This window comes from Balaenoptera acutorostrata, chromosome 12 (genome assembly GCF_949987535.1).
Source record: "Balaenoptera acutorostrata chromosome 12, mBalAcu1.1, whole genome shotgun sequence".
Classification (NCBI taxonomy): Eukaryota; Metazoa; Chordata; class Mammalia; order Artiodactyla; family Balaenopteridae; genus Balaenoptera; species Balaenoptera acutorostrata.
The window spans coordinates 42,463,320-42,480,742 of NC_080075.1; the positions used below are offsets into that span (position 1 = coordinate 42,463,320).

The window sequence follows — 17,423 nt, forward strand, 5'->3', positions numbered from 1 at the left end:
GCCCACCCCCGCCGGGCGCCCTGCCCCCGGCCTGTCGCCCCTGCCTTCGCTTTTGTTTCTTTGCTTTTTCTCTCTGCATTTCAGCCTCGGTTTGCTTCCTTACCCTGTTAAGACAATCAAAGGGAAGGACTTGGAAAGCAAACTTGAAGGCAGAGCTCTCTTTCCCCCTCCCCCTCCCCCTCCCCAGCAGCCCTCGTTTCGCTAGCTCCTTCCTCCTTCCCTACATTTCTTCTAAGGCTTTTTTTTTTTTTTTAAATTTATTCCTTTGCAACTGCAGAGAGAGGAAGGAGATCTCAGTCAGCCGCTGGGGCATTGAGACGTTTCAGTCAGTCTTGCTGTTTGAACGCAGAAGCATTTTATTTTCAATTTCTTTTTCCCCTTGTAGAGAATTCGCGGCTAATTATTATGATTATTTGCCCACTCCTTTCCACTTCAATCCTGGACTCCCCGCTTTGTAGCCAGAGCTTAGGCCGGAGCTTAGAAATGGTGGTTTTGTGGGAGTGAAGAAGGATGGAATTGAATTGAGGGAGGGGGTAAAATGGCTGAGGTTAGGAATGTTTTTAGGGAAAGGGGAATTTGCATTAAAATACAGAGAAATTATCAGAGCCCAGAAAGGAAATGTTGATTGCCACTGAGAAAAGATGTCAATGCAAATCAGTAGACTACAGCCAGAGAATTGTATTTTCATATTTTCTTTGTGCCCCACTTCGTCTGATTTTTAATAATATAGTAGCAATGATAACACATTTTGGTATTTCTCTGAACACCACTAGCCAAATGTTTAGCAGGGAGCCTGATGTTAACCGTATTTCATACATTAGGATATAATTCTTGTTAATTAGCAATAATTTATGTTAAGAGCATAGAAAATGTTGAGGTTATAGGTTTTATATCTGTACATTTGATCATCTTGTTATTTTCAAGAACTTTGCCTCCTATAAAATTAATTAGGTGAAATGTGGAGGTGTAATCAGCAACCTCTGAATTACCACTTCATTTCCTGGTTTTGATTGTAAATCAGTTCAGTCACTACATTTAGAAGACTTTAACCAAGTCTGTTTTGTACCACATTACCTTTAACTGTTTGATAACTAGGGGAATATCTCCTTTTGCTCCCAAATAATATTTCCATTTTCAGAAATGTGTCAGGGCTTGGGAATAAAAAACAAATCTTAACGGTGGAGTTTAAAAACATGTTTTTATGCAAAGGTTCTATGTACTACTAACTTTAATAAAATGAAGTATTTTTCCTGAGTCTTTCTTCAATCTGTAAACCTCAGAACTTGTAGTTAATGCTGAACAACAACAACAAAAGCCACATTTGTTAATGTGTACTTAAAATTCTTAATTCACATAGGAGGGCTCTTGGAGAATGACTTCCTTATTCAGTTCCTCACTTGGTCACAATGAAAGCAAATAGGAGAAAAATGACATAGAAGCACAATGCAAAAGCTTTCTGTTTGTGTCCTTTTATTTGAAAAGTATGCATGTGTATTTATCTTTTGGTCAGTATGTTGGGCAAAGAAATATAAGTGCTTACTTTGCTGTCTTTATTAGTAGGAATATAACCTTCATATTCCTGTGGTGACCTTATGTTAAATTAGGAGGAGTACCAGAGGCTAGAAATTATGACATGTCCTACTTGAGCACAGGTGCAGCTAGGCAGGGCTCTCTCAATATTATTTCACCCAGCACATCTGGGAGTTACTCCAGATCTTCCCCCTCAATATTCAGTCTGGATAGGGTTGAAATAAATTTAACCTGAGTTCACTGGATTTTTGCACTTTATCAAAATCTGTTCCAATATTCTACACTCAAATTAAAATCTATTTTTTGATTCTCTGTGGCTTTAAGTTCATTAAATGTGAAATTGGCAGCTTGCTAAAGAAGGTCAGACTGATTAACTGTTTAAGACTTGTACATTTTCTGCTTCAGTTTTATTAACTGGCAGCATCCTGGATATGTTTCATATTTTGTAATTTTATGTGTGTGTGATAGAGTAAGCATAAGGTTTCAGGAGCAGAGACTTACCAACTCTCTTTTCGCCTTTGTAAGTTTAAAAAATGATAGAAGCTGTTCGAATAGATGCTGGAGTATTTTGGTGCACGGTTAAAAAAAAAAAAAAAGGAAACAGGAATGAAAGACATATCTACCTTGTTATACCATCCGCTGGTGATTATGTGTGCAGAAATAGTCCCATAATGAAGCGTTCTGCAGCTCATTCAGAAAATGAGACAACTTTGACAACATTAGGCAAAGTATTTCAAGTCTAAAGAAAGGACTTCTCAGCCTTGATCTGAAATGTGGCGTTTGCTTGACCATTCTGATTTTTACGTGATGGGGGCCACCAACTGCAAACATGTTTAGAATATTTTAGACATTCCTTTTTTCAGAATGAAAAAATGACTAATTGGCTTATTTTCTTAAGTACTCGAAAGTATCCCATTTAGCTAATGTGTCTGAGAAGAATTGCCAGTGAATTTGGTATTTCTTTGATTTTGTGGCACTGCTGAGAGTGAGATCAGAAAGGTTTTTGGCAGTGTGAATTATGCTGCGTTATGATTATTATTTAGATCTGTTTCACAGGTGAATGCAGTCTTTTTCTTATTACGGCAGTGTAAATGTAGCACATTTGCTGTGTGATGTAGTAGCTTTCTAATTTATGAAGCCATGTCTCTGTATATTTAGAGTATATATGTTCACACACAAAAGGTGTGTGTGTGTGTGTTTATTCACCTCTCCTTTTATTCTTGGGCACAACAGACAACTTAACTCTATACGAAAAAGAAACAAATTTGGTTTCAGTCCATGTTTTTACCAGTTTTTTGGGGGGTAGTTATTATTTAAGCTTACTTTATGTTTCTGCATTAACTATTTATTTAACAGTCACATTCTTTCTAAACTTACAAACCAGACACATTTGGGGTGTGTGAGTGTGTGTGTGTTTGTGTGTGTATATGTATGTGTGTTTTCTCTGGAAGTATGCAAGTCAGGCAGTTTTCTTTAAATATATGATGATTTGCCTCATTGATAAATTTGCTTTCTTGTTGACAGTTTCCACATCCGTGTACATTTTAGATGCTTACATTTTTCTGGGCGTTAAATGGAGGAGGCTAGAAACCCTTTACATAATGTGCTGGGATGGGATGGGGTTGAGAATGTATTTCCCCGTATTCTCTCCTTTCTGGCACTCTAATAATTGTGCTTTTGTTTCTTCAACCACAGCCGAACCTCTTGAAGCCATTCTTACAGATGATGAACCAGACCACGGCCCTTTGGGAGCTCCAGAAGGGGACCATGACCTCCTCACGTGTGGGCAGTGCCAGATGAACTTCCCATTGGGGGACATTCTTATTTTTATCGAGCACAAACGGAAACAATGCAATGGCAGCCTCTGCTTAGAAAAAGCTGTGGATAAGCCACCTTCCCCTTCACCAATCGAGATGAAAAAAGCATCCAATCCCGTGGAGGTTGGCATCCAGGTCACGCCAGAGGATGACGATTGTTTATCAACGTCATCTAGAGGAATTTGCCCCAAACAGGAACACATAGCAGGTAAATGAGAAGCAAGGAGAAAAGCTGTTTGCATGTTTTCTTTTCATTTTCAGAGGCGCTGTAGCCAAGCACTAAGGAGTGGTGAAGTGCTTTCTGTATTTCTCCATGTGACTGTCCATGACAGCCCTGTAATGTTAAAATAATCATTCCTATTGCTTATGTCCAGAACACACAAAAATAAATATTTTCCACTTCACCGAGTCAGATGTAGGCAGAATAGGTTACACACACCTGATACCCTCTCTCTGGATCTGCTGATTCTGAATTTCTTTCCTTTTCTCTCCCCTTCTCATTTTTAAGTGTTGAACCTTACTACACCTAGCCCAGTTTCCAAGGTCCATTTCCAGCCTTGGTGACAAGTCAGAGGCAAAGTGGCTGTATAGGCATTTGTAGTTCGGCCAGTGACCTGTTTGAGTCAGAATACCTGATCAGACCTCCCTAGGGGTGCAGTTTGTTCTCAATGCTTCCAGGAAGTTGGGTGGGTTGGAAGGGCATTTTGGAGGGGCTGGAAAGAGTTAACTGAGTTTCAGGGCTAGCCTTGGATCCATATTGGCTGTCAGCCCATATGGGGCTGTAATTAAACACAGCCCCGTGGTGGGATGACACCGTGACCTTGACTTTAAGATGCCATTTTCGACTGGCCAGGCCAGAGTAGAGAGGGCAGTTGCTGAAGCGCACAGACATGCTTACTCGAAAAGTTTAAGGGCATGTTGGAAATTTCAAAAGGTTGGTTTGACAGGAACGGCTGTTCCCTGCAGCCTGCCTCCTCAGCTAAATGATAAATGCTTCTCTGTGCTCTCTCTTGTCTCTGATGTGGTTTTGACAGATGTATCTTGATTTTGTTTGTGGTTTACACAACCACATGTCACCCTTACAAATGTCCAGTCCAGACTTCCACTGTTTCTGCTATAACATAATGTAAAAATTCTCTTGGAAAAATATATACACACATTGAACAGCTCTGCTTCCTTTGGTTAATTTTAGCAGAAAGGTAGCTAGGGGTGTGGGTTTCTCAACAGCTCAAGGGAAAAGGAATTAATGGCTAACATAGGGACTTAAATCCCTACTCTAAGTGGTAAACAACAACACTATATAGTGACCCTTAAAACATTTTTAAAAATGAAACAACGGTGATTTAATGTACAAGATGAAGTGAATGCAGATTCTGTGGTAACAAAACCGGCATGCCTGTCGGTTGGTCAGTCCCCTGTATTTCCCCTGCTGCTGCCCCCAAAAGGCAGAGGGTTTGTTCAGTTTTAGGAAGGGTAGTGCATAGAATCAATTGATTGATTGGAACTTGTCCCTTCAACCTAGTTTGACCACAGAGTTGAACTGTAGTGGGTCAGTAGTCCAGAGGGGATTAAATGTCATATTATTTCTCATCCCCCCCCCTCTGGAATTTGATCATTAAAATCAAACGTGGCATTTTATCTTTATCTTTTTCTTTTTTTTTAATGCTGCTTGCAACAGCACTCAGATACTTTTTCTTTAGTGAAATGAGAAATCTGCTGCCAGGGAAGCTGCATTCACAAAATATTTTTCTCGAATCCACCACATGTAGCTTATATGACATGCAGGTTAGGATTTTATCCACCCCTCCCTGCCCCCCAGCAGGATATGGCAATGACCATTTCCATGTGCTGTCTTGTGACTGGAAGGAAAATGAACAGAAGTGTAAGGCATGATTAATGAAGCAAGAGCAAGCGGAAGGGGATTTGTCGTCTTAGGAGATCCAAAGCCTTTCTAAATCACCAAATATGGAGTAACACTTGCGTGATGTAACATCGTATTTACATATCGAGCTGCTCGTTTAAAAGACAAAACACAGTGTCTGTCAAGCAAGAATTAAAACCACACTTCTTACTGAGGTCCCAAATAGGTTATTCAGTCTCAGATTAACCAGCTTGAAAATTCTGTGCCTCTGTACTTAGAGGAGAAATCTAAAAGCTGGGGGGAAGGCTCTATAGTGAAGGCTTTTCACTGTCACAGTTGTAAATCTACGTAGGGAAGAAGAAGAGATATTTTCCTTAACTCTCTGGTTGTCATAAAGGTTCTTTTTTTTTTAAGGACTAGTGCAGTAAGAGAGCTCAAAGAAGCCCCCCAAAAAGCACATTTAAAATATGTTTTATAGGACTAATGCTGAGTAATTACACTGAGATGAAGAGCTACCTAAGCTATCTAAGATATTCAGTGGGTGCACCAGTGCTGCGACCCAGGTGAGGTAAACCTTTCATTCACGAATAATTACAAAGTCTTGATTCCTTTCATTGTGTTTAATCACCTGTTCCCACCCTGGAATTGGCTGAACATAAATAGCGTGGTCACATCGCAAAGCGAGATGTCAGTAACTAGAGTCACGACTTTTCATAATTCACGGTAATGAATTAAGAGTTTCCTATGGTGAAATTAACATTCTGCCATCACACATAAATTAAGATGCCCTGGCCCTTAGGTGCCTCTGAAGCGAAGTTCTGGAAGACGGCTGTGTATTCCCAGCCCATTTCTCTAGAGCACGTCTTCACAACTCCAAGTCTGCTTTTCTTTTTACGGTGAGGAAGGAAACAATAAGAGTAATCATTCAGTAGATATTTGAATTGTGTCACAAAAAGAAAGGAGAAGCAATGGTCTGTATTAGGAAAGAGATATATTGATGAATCTCTAGAAGAATATGTTTGGCAACCATGTAAAAGGTAGTTATTTAAATGTGCTGTGTAGGAAAGGCTTTATTAAAGTGATGTAAGTTGGATGTGAGCTTACTGTGTGCTCTGTGCCGTTTTATAGGCAGGAAGCTGGAATCAGACAGTGACAGATCTTCTTCCTGAGATAAATAAAGCTTAGAATTTGGGGCTTTCACATAGGAGATTGAGTGTTCTTTAAAACTTCAGTAAGATGGTGTGGGTTTTGGCTGTACATAGGCCTCTCAAAGCCGAGTATTTTTTAGAAAGGATGATTTTTACTTGGTTGAATACACACGTATATGTTGATCAGGTTTTTTTTTTTTTCATTTTATTCAAAATATTGTGTGACTGTGATCCACTGAGACCACTGAAGTGTAGTACTAATTTAACTGGAAATGGGCACGTTGTATTGTGCAGGGCCCAGTTCATCAATGTTATGTGTCAAATATCCACCATCAGATATCAGCAACCTTTGACTGGCAGTCAGGGCTTTTAATTAGGGTTGTGTTTTGTTTTCTAGACTCATATTTTATGAGGGGGAAATATTCATTGAAGATTAGTGACTGTGGAGCTGCTGTTCACTTATAGAAAAGGCCAAAAAATATTATCCCACAGTGTCAGCTTTGAGGTTTTGGCTATTGCACATAGAAATCTTTAAATTAGGGTTGGGCTGTTATAAAGTTAGCTTTTTGAGAGAATGGGAGAAAATATGATTAGTCCTGTAAAGTGTAGTGAAGTCTCTTGCTATTGATATATAACGTTTTTTCTCCTTAAAATCATGAACATAGACAGTGATATCAGGGCATTTAAAAATTATTTGCCTAGACAATACACCTCATACCCAGATGATAATATGTAAGACAGAAGCTCTGTGAGAGGAGAAATACTAATTCAATCCAGAAATATATAAGCATGTTACTTAAAGGTAAATCAAGTATAACATACTCATGCTTTTCAGAATTTAGAAACTCAACTTGCCTTTTCTTTTTGTACCCATTTGAATTCTTTATCTCAGACTGAACTGGAAGATGTACTTTATGGTATAATTGTAAATGAGACTATAAATTATAGTATCCTATTATAACCTCTTATTTTTCATTTCTCTTTATTTGTGTGATTCTGAATAAAAACCACTGACTTCTGAAGTGAATTTTTAGCATGGCAGCTAAAACAAACAAACAAACAAAACCCCAGTTTACTGGTGAACATTTTATTTAACCTTCACATCCAGAGACTAAAGAATATTGTTTCCTAATAAATACCTAGGATTTTCATTGGGAGCCTGTGTTTGTGGGACCATTACCCAAAGGCTCATGTTCATGAGACTGGGAGTCCTATATACAAGATGTATTTGTAAATAAGACAGAGAAAGGTTGTGAACTGGCAGCTTGGATGTTTTGTCAAAGTACAATGTGAGAGAAACTCTTTCTAAGACAAATTGTAAATAGAACTGTCACAGCGATTGCATGATTGAGCCGCAGAAGTGTCTTACAATTGTTGGCATTGTCAGAGGACTTTTGAAAGCTTAATTAAACACAGTGGCCCGCATGGCTGCTAAATTTACTTCGGCAAGCCAAAAAGAAAAAAAAATCTACAATGTGGAAGATCCCAAAAATCCCAAAGTTCTTCCGACGTTACCCCTTCCGTGACACAGAAAAGATGCATTGTGCATTTTCCTAGTTGTCTTTTATAAATAGTTTTGAGAATAGGGCCACGTGATATGAAGATCATCCTGTGTGTGATGTGGAGATTGTGTTAGTTTTTCTGTCTCCTGCTGTTACAGACAGTTAATGTAAAAATGGCCTTCTATTGGAAACACAAATATGTATTCACTTCAAGAACAGGAGCAGAGGGGGGAAGTTTCCCTCCCATTCTCTGTGTTTATTCTATGAAAGCTTAAAAAACAGTGCTGTAATTTCTCAAATCACCCTCGTTGTATTGCAAGTTGTGCCTTTTACTTTTAAAGGATCTGAAATCTGTTTTGCACACCTTTCTCCTGGTGAATGTGGCATTTAATTGTGGAGCTGCCCATGGGCTGGAAAATGCAAGTGAGTATAGACACGTGCAGGCAGCGTCAGGACAGCAAACTTTAAGCTCAGGGAAGAGGTGAATTGGATGCATATTAATGGCACATTTTAGAATCCTGGAAAATCATTATTGTCACACTGCAGCCTTAGTGCATTTTGGCTAAGGCCGGGGTGGGGGGGACTAAATTGAAGTATATAACAAACGTGCAAATCCTAGGGAAGCATTTTTCAGAATTTTGTGATTTCTTAGTGAAAGTATTTCAAAAAGGAGAATAGGTGAATGGTGGCCTTGTACACTAGTCAGTGAAAAAAAGAAAGAAAGTTCGGCTTTCGTTTGGGGGGAAAATATGAAATTTAACTGAAGTAGCACAGCTAGGGAGATGCACCGAGATTGCGTCACTTGATGTTAATTTAATCTACTCTGGTTGCTCTGTTCACACCCTTATTGCACAAAGAAATCATTTGACAAAATTTACCCGAAGCCCAAGTCTGTTTTTACATACAGTAGTACCAGCTTTGTGCAATAAAAGTCACTTAGCATCAAACTGGACCCAGCCTGGCACCTTGCCACTTTTTTAGCAAGAGATTTAATCACCAAGGATCTTTAGTACCTTTCTGCTTGTTCAGATTTCATTTAGGTCATGGTTATGTCAGCAGTGTTGTTATTACAAGGATTAAAAAAAAAAGATTTAAACTTAGGGCCCATTTTTAACACTATCTCAAATCGAACAGGTTTTAATTTTATGTGTCAATTTGGAGGATATTAATAAAGTTCATAAAATATATTCAGACTATATAATTTAATGGATAATAACTAGTATTTTTATTTGTAATATGAGTAGAAAATTGGCATCGTATCCCTCCCTCCTCTGTTCTGTCCTCCTACCCAGGTAAATAAGCATCCTTAAACTGCTTCTCCCCTTTACTTCCAGGGGTTAGAGCTCTGGCCAATATCAGTAAATTTACCTTTGTAATTTGCCATGTAGTTTTTACAACAATGACCTAATTAATTTGAGCACGGACCATATTATTGCTAGTAGACTCATTTTCTGTCACAAACTTAATTTCTAGGAAATGTAACCTGACGAATAAGAATGCTTGAGCTCTTGTGCTCCTAAAGACCAAAGGCAGATTTAAAATAATAATAAAAAAATGCCAGCATTATTAAAGCTAGTATGCTTGATGCCAAACTCAATTTGAAGCCAGTAAACATCAGACTGTATTTCTAATCAGTTTTAGAATGTAACGTATTCCATATTGGGTTCACTGGAATTTGTGTCTCTGCTTTTTACTGGCCAGCTGCACTCCCTATGCATTTTTAAAACATTTCAGCAAAGGCTTTTGCTGTTCTTAGCAGGGTTAGTAACTTAAGGTCTATTTCTGAGCTCATTCGTCATTCTGCGATGGCATTGAGTTAGGTTGGCAAGGGAAGGATTTGAGGCATGGGGGGTGGTGAGGTCACTTCTGACCCCAGCAGGGAATAGGTGAGCTTCATTTGCCTTTACAATAGGCGCACAGCTACTGCACCTTGGAAGATCTCTCAGGTGCCGCTCAGATGGGCGCATGTAAATGCCCTGTCAGATGCGGAGCTGGAATATTAATGCTTCTTCCACCAGCGCACCATAATAAAGCTGTACACAGCCAGCTTAGTATGCAGCTAGTCTGGGGAATTGTGTAAACTTAGATAGCCCGGTGTGAAAGACAGCGATGTAAAAATGCTGGATATGCCACAGTTTCCATTCTTGTTCTCCTTTGATCTATAGCAAAATGAAAACATCATCCTTTCCTCCTCTTGGAGTTGTCTCCCCGACTCTGCCACCTCCCAATCCCCCACCCAAATTTTTTTGCATGTTCTGGTATGGAGAAATGTGACATAATTTGTTTCATATGGTTAATTACAGGCATTTGAATATTTAAAATTTTAAATAGCCACAGTTCCAGGTTTTCCTGTTAAAAGTATGTGATTTGAACAAAGGGAGTACAGTGTAAATATTTGTGGTGATTTGCAACACCCCTCTTTCCCCATTAAACACACACACGCACACACACACATTCAGTTTAAATCTAGCGCTGACTTAAAGGACTTCTGTACCTTCATTTGTACTTTTTTTTTTTTTTTTTAACCAACTCTCAACTGGAACTCCATTAAAATATTTTACCATTATTTTTGAGTCCACTGTTGCTTGAGGTTTTAAAGAGGATTTTTATAATGTGTTCATTTAAGAGTATCAACAGCTGTCAGAACCAGTTGTGGTAAATCCACAAAACATACAAAGAAAAATACACACGTTTCCTGAAACAAAACACTCGGAAAAATAAGCTGCCAAGAACTGGCGAATGAGAAGTTTGCAGACAGGGCACCGGAGCGTTTCACCTCTCGGTTCGCCCTGGAGACTGATGTGATCGGATCTGATGCAATGCCGCTGGAAGTCTTACCTGCACAGGTTTCTGCTCTGAGCTAGCACCCTGCACAGGGGCTAGGCCAGGCCACGGCTTGCTCCCACTCTGCCCTCCTTTTTTCTTTTTGATCTCTTTAGATAGATAAAATACCAAGTTCTTGGTGTGCTAAACAGCAAATTATACCCACTGAAGGTGAGATGATTAGGTTTAAACTTCCTCTAAAAGAGGCGAGAAGACGCCGTGCACACCCTTTTCCAGATAGGGTTGGCAGCCTGTTATTCAGAATTGAATCGGCCCCGCCAGGGAATTCCCAGTGGGGACCTGAAGCAGGCGTGTTGGTGAAGGGGGTACCTGGGGACCTGTGGTCACTCACAATGAGTTTCTGTTTGTATCTTTGCTGTTGCTAGCATTGGCAATGAACAATTACACCTACAATTTGATTTTAGTTTTAGATAGAGGTGAGTCCACTGATTAAAAACTACCATTAAAATGAAGAATGGAATTATTGTGAAACCTGCAAAGGTGCTTTCAAAAAGAACACAGGTGCTGTGGTGTCCCCCCTTTCTCCACTTTCTATTTTATTTTGGAACTTTCTAAAAAACACAGGGAAGCCTTTTGCTAAGCATCGGGGCATTTACATTTATATTCATTAGTTCATCTTCTTGATATGTAATGATGCATAAAAAGCTGCAGAAAAAAAGTCACATCTGTCAATTTTTAGGGAAATAAGGTGTAGCTTGGATTCTTACCTTAGCTGGAGCACAGGGTACTACATGCCACGTCTGCTTTTTAGGTTTTAAATATGGAGTTTCTCTTTGGGTCAAAAAAAAAAAAAAAATCTGAAGCATTTCCTTTTACCGACTCAGGGGATACCATGATTTTGTGATTTATTTACGTTTCGGGGCAGCTTACAATGAGCCATTTACTGCTCATTTTAGCCCCCTCTCCCAAGTCTTTGAGTTCATAGTTAAAACAATGCATTAACCAATGTTAAATTTTAAATTTTATGAGTGTCTCTCTCCTACTCCATCCCATTCTAAGATTAAAAAAAAATTATTCTTTTACATTTAAAAGTGAACACTGGCTACTGAAGAACAATTTAAAGGCTGAGAAAAATTTTAATAATAAATCGTAACCTTCTCACGTTATGTTTTTGTTATGCTAAGGGGAAAAAATCAATAAGGAAAAATTTAATTCTGATAAAGATACTCTTGGATCTTTGAAAACAACTGCTGTCCTTTTAACTAAAACATTTGAGCAGCTTCAAAGACTATGTATTTCTTCTGATCTTAGAGCTGTGTGACTGGTAGCAAGAAAGAAAAAAAAATCTTATTCTACATACAAGTGGATTGCTTAACAAGTCTGCACAGACACGTACTTGTTTGTACAATAGAGATAAAAATTCCTGTATAAAAATAATTCAGCTGCTGACAGCAGGCATTGTTGTTGGACCTGTCTTTTGTGCTTGTCCCAGCTCCGGGCCCCCTCCTCCACTATCTGCTTGGGGCAGCTTGCTGCCTGCAGACTCCTGACCAGAAGTTAATTGCTATATATTAAATATATAGGTATTGTATCTAAAGAGGAACGTCTCAAGCCTTCCTATATGCATTCCACTCTACTTTCTGATGTGACTGCGGCATTGCCAGCAGGGGGGTGGCAGGCAAACGCTCTAATAGGGAAAATGACTTGAAGGCAGTTAGGGGAAATTTGGCCTTCAAGTCCCATTTGCTCTGCAGTGTAGCATCGGTTTCTAAACTTTTGTTTTTAATCTAATTCTGATTTACTCTGTCACATCCCATATCAACCCTCATTGAACCCTACTCATGTAGAGTAACATTAGTGTCAGATGGAATTGGTCAGGACTGCGGACCTGTGGTTCATACAGATGGTCGTGAATGTGGGTTCTGTGCAGCTTTGCATCCTATTCTTTCTAACAAACGTTAAAATGTGGCACGTTTCTGAGCAGGTCCCATGGGTAAGAGAGTCAAGGAATCGGGCATAGTACCTGAGGTTTTCTCCCTTCCCTCTCCTCCTCTTTCCCACTTCCTTGATATACCTACATTTTGGGTAAGATCAACTCCAGGAAAACATCTGAGGCTGGGGCGGTGGAGAAAGGGGGGAGAAGGGTGGCAGAGAGAAGCTACTAGAATATTTTCAATGGGGGTTCAAACACAGTCACCAAAGCAGAGAGCCCTTTGGGTCCAGCTTTGGAGCAATAAGCACGGGCACATGGTCCTTTCAAAGCTGTTATTCTCAGTTTGACTTGTCCACCAGCTGAGAAAGGGTTTACATATAACCAACGTGCTTTGACCTGGATTGAGTATTTGGGATGGCAGTGGGGGAGACGTTCACTGGAAATGCTGTCACTAGAATTTCTTGAATGTCGTGAGGGTAGTAAGGTATGTGTTAGCATTCAAGGTGTGAGTTAGGTTCTTCTCCAGACTGATAATTGGGAAGCGTGAAAATCCAAATTCCCACGATGCTCTCTAACAACTGGGGTTGGGGGGGGTGGACACCCTAACTTTCTGAATGTCAGCTGATGTCTGTCTGACCTGTTCCTCTTGGGTTAAATGCTGCAAGTGCAGGAGGGGGGAACCCCCAGGAAGACACATACCCAACGACAAGATTTTCACTCCTCAGGAGTAAAGCAGATCTCGTTCCTCTGCCTCATACCCTCTCCTTCCTTGCTCTTTTCTCTTTGGAAGCAGAAACTTCTAAAATGAATGCCACTCCAAGCCGATGAAAAAGCTGTTTTTATACCATAGTGGATGTTTACACAGGAGACTCAACTTGAGGGGAAAAAGGCTTTTTGGGAGGGTGGTGGGACTTGCGTTAATCTGTTTTGTTGGAGGACTGTGCAGTATTGCCTAGGAGCAACTCTGGGCTGTTTTTGATAAATTACCATGTTTAGAGATAGGTTTGGCTCTTAAGGGCTTAGTTTTATGAACAAAGTCCGTAACGATGTTTGCAGCCTCTGTTTGTCTCTTAGCCCCTTGGCTTCACTAGAAGCTCAATGTTTAGTTTAAGCTCAGTCTGGAAGATATAACAATTTTGCATTAAAAAAATGAGGAAATCATAGGAAGAAAAACCCTTTGCTTTTTGGATGAATCTTACTGATAATTTGCTAAAGCTCATTTGAATTTTAAGCACTTCTTTAATCTTCAAAGGCTAAATTGCTTTATGAATATGCATGGTGTGGGCAGACTTCAGTTCATTACCTAGTTGTAAATTCTAATGACCATTAGGTCCTTCCAGTAATTGCGAATTGTTTTGCATTTTTGATTGGCCTATTAACATGTACATTCGGTGCACATCAGGCTGGCCTGTCAGCCTGCTGAAGGAGAAAAAAAAGGTGAAAATTGTTTATAGCACCAAGATTCTTAGATTTTCAATCTTGCAAAATTGATGATGTAAAAAAATTAAAGCCGTGTTTTTTCTTCTCAAGATTGAAAGTTCACCAAGAGATTTGACATATTTAATTTACATGATGACTTTGCACTCCTTCATTAATGCAATTTGCATATGAAGCTGTTGTTAATCACTTTTGATCATGTTTTGTGTATTAGCTGCCTCAGTGGCTCTCCTCCTCAGATGCCCCAGTAGAAAGGAGCAAAATGATGCATCTTCTTGCCAAGTTTCCTTTAGTGAATTGAGGAATTAGATGTCTAACCTTGAGTAATTACATATGTTTTATCCGTTTTCTTCTAACGTTAAGTACAGTTTGTGGAAGTGTTGGCTGGAAGTCGTTCTCATTTGGGGAGAAGACTGTAAAATTTAGGTATATGATTGAGGCACATCCAGATACGTACAGAAATATGTATGTCCCTGTTCCCTCATGCAAGTTTTTGGGCAGTTTCACTGGTAGCAGTTTGATGGCGGAGAGACTTGACTATTCCAGTGTATTAAGACATCAGGCTCTTTTGGAAGAGAGACGCCTACAAACTACAGACCTTTCTAACAATGCTTTGGGTCTCTGCTTTGAATAGATGGCTTGCACCTCCACGTCTTGGGCCTGGGTTTGGCTGACTTCTTTATCTTTTAGCTCAAGTAAGTTTTCCTGGGGGCTTCTGCTCTCAGCTGCTCTCTCTGTGTCCTCCCCTCGTCACTAAAGTAAATCGTGGTCTCTGGGCTACCGGGGGCCTCCCTCAAGGTACACAAGTGCCCTGGCTGTGAAAACAAGGTGCTAACGAACGGTTTCCGATTTTTGAGAGCCTGTGATTTTGGTGTTTGCCTTTGCTGTTGAATAGCCTGTGCTGTATTATTGATGTTCGTCTTTGGTTTAGGAGTTTATCACTGGTTAACAAGCAGAATCAGAACATTGAAACTGATATTCTGATTAAAAGGAATGTTTAATGAAAGAAAATAAATTGTGATGGAAAATGAACAGTGTGTAAGAAACATAACTACAGTTTTAACCTCCGAGGGACCCTAGCACTGCCCTACCGTGACTTCTAGCCATACCATGCTAAAAGCATGCTTCAGTTCAAAGTTGTTAATATTCAGCTGGGAAACAGTATCCAGAACACAAATAAATTATTAAGTGCATGAACTTTTTAGGCAGTAAGATGAACTGATGGGGTCCATCTGTGAGATCCAGGGGCTTTTTATTTGTGTGTGTCGAGCGATTCTGCCCTCTCCGACTTCACAGCCTTTGGTCTCCGGCCAACTGCATGCATAATTGATTCCACACGCACTATCATTTTCTTGATGTAATTGCTTTACTAAGATATGATGAAATCTAATGGATAATTTGCTATTTGAAAATGGGCAAAAAAATGTTCATATTTTTTATTGGGGGGAAGGTAGTAGACAGGGGGGTATTCAAATGACCCGGTATTTAAGAAAACAAAACAAATCGAAAAAGGCAAAGCTAACTTAGGCAGGCTGCTTCGTTCTCGTTGGTTGTGAGTAGGAAGGTCTTTGTGACATATGGAAGCCAGTGTGTAAATCTCTCTCTTTCTATCATATCACACCCCCACCCCCATTCCTCCTCTCTCTGTCTCTCCCCCAAACTTTACAAGAAAGGGATCCTAACAAGGTAAAAAGTAAACAATTTAGTCATCACAAGCCTTATTATTCAGTCTATCCAGGAGTTTTGCCATGTCGGTTTATTTAACTTCCAGGAATGTAAACACTGACACAGCCCTAGAAGCAGCAAGAAAGATTACAGTATTAGAGTTAAAAACCCTGAGCATGGAGTAGCTGTGCCTTATACTCAGCTATAATAACACTTTACATTGAAACATAATGGTAAGTCAAAACCGACTGGAAACTTCTGCTTATATGGAGTACAAATTTCATTCTAGTAGATTGGCATCATCTAGTGTACCAAGAGTAGATTGTTATATAATGGAGAGACTGTATAAATGTCAAGTACACAAATAACTCTATAGGAAGTAAATGAAAAGTATTAGAATTTCTTAAATCACCATTAAATTTTGTTGGTGGGACAATCTCATTAGCTTCTTCCAAATCATGTGTGGCTTTGTGTAAGTCTTTTAAAAATGTATTTTGAGGGGATTTACAGACATTGAAACATTGTTTTAATCCAAACCAGTTCATGCTTTAGATGTACCTTAAAAAAAGTATACTGTTTTTCAAAGTACTTAAAGGGAGTGGAGGGGTAGAAAGCATATAAAGCGAATCCATCTCACTGTGGCAAACTGTTTTTCAAGCAAAGTCATAATAATGAACAACACATGATCTGAAATTTGATCAGCAAACATACACTTAGGCCAAGGAATTTTCTTTCTTTTTTTCTTTTCTTTTCTTTCTTTTTTTTTTTTTTTTTTTTGCCGTTCACATACCAAGGTTCTGTAAATCAGTAAAGCAGGCAGAGAGGAACCATTGTAAGGGGGCGACCAAATCATAATATACAGAATGGCACAGCGAGGCTGTCTTTTGGAAGAAACATTAACAGCATTACCACTAACAACAATGACAAAAAAAAAACCCCAAAAAAACCCTTTTTACAAAACTGGAAATGACAGAATAGTTTTAAAAGGAAAACATTTAAAAAACCCACCCTACCTTCTGATGCTCAAAACTTCAAACTATTAATAGACCACCAGTGAGATAGACTGTCTTTGTGCCTTGAAATGCAAAATGAGGGAAATAATTAGCAGAGGAACAAAATTCTCAAAATTTGAAGAACTTCTGTGATTACTGGGGGTACAGTGAAAAGAAAATGCAAATTTTCTCCTGATCTTAATTAGATTCGATTGTGTGGTGGGTGTGTTGGATCTGGGGGGAAGGGAGGGGGCAGGGAGTGCTGGGGGTGAAGCGAGGGGCTTCGGGATGTGGAGATAGGTTAGCAGGGGCCTGGTGGCGTGGCAGCAAGGCAGCTTACAGCGCTGGTGCAGTAAACGGTGCTGATGGGGTGCGAATCCTAAGCCCTTAATTTAGCAGGGCTCGTTTCTCTCTGGGTCTAGAGGATTTCGTTTGTCCTTCCAGGGGAGGAGTGGGCCCTGAAGTAACAGCTTGGGCTGCCTTAGGAAGGGGAAGCAGCCTGTGGGTAACTTTTCCCAGCCACATGCGAAAGCTGTGTGAGATGTCTTGGGCCCTGCTTTGTGCACCGTGGCCATCAATCAGCCTCTCGAGGTGGCATCTGCACAAAACCCCCAGCACCAGGGCACTGCTGTAACCCCCCCACCCCGCCCCGTAGCCAGACACGCTCTTCAGAGTTCAGTGGTGATGGTTGGCCAGAGTCCTGCCAAAGTATGTGTAGCAAGTTTCACTGGCTGGATTTCCCCTTGTGTGAAAT

General features: G+C 39.9%; 1 protein-coding gene across 8 annotated transcripts in view; it reads left to right on the forward strand.

The window, feature by feature from the left end:
- BCL11A (BCL11 transcription factor A) overlaps positions 1-17,423 on the forward strand; it is a 96,877-nt gene that overhangs the window by 4,160 nt on the left and 75,294 nt on the right. For all 8 annotated transcript variants that reach the window (XM_057557726.1, XM_057557727.1, XM_057557731.1 and 5 more), the window contains exon 2: positions 3,226-3,555. In XM_057557726.1, the coding sequence (XP_057413709.1) occupies positions 3,226-3,555 (330 nt within the window). The remainder of the gene's footprint in view (positions 1-3,225; positions 3,556-17,423) is intronic.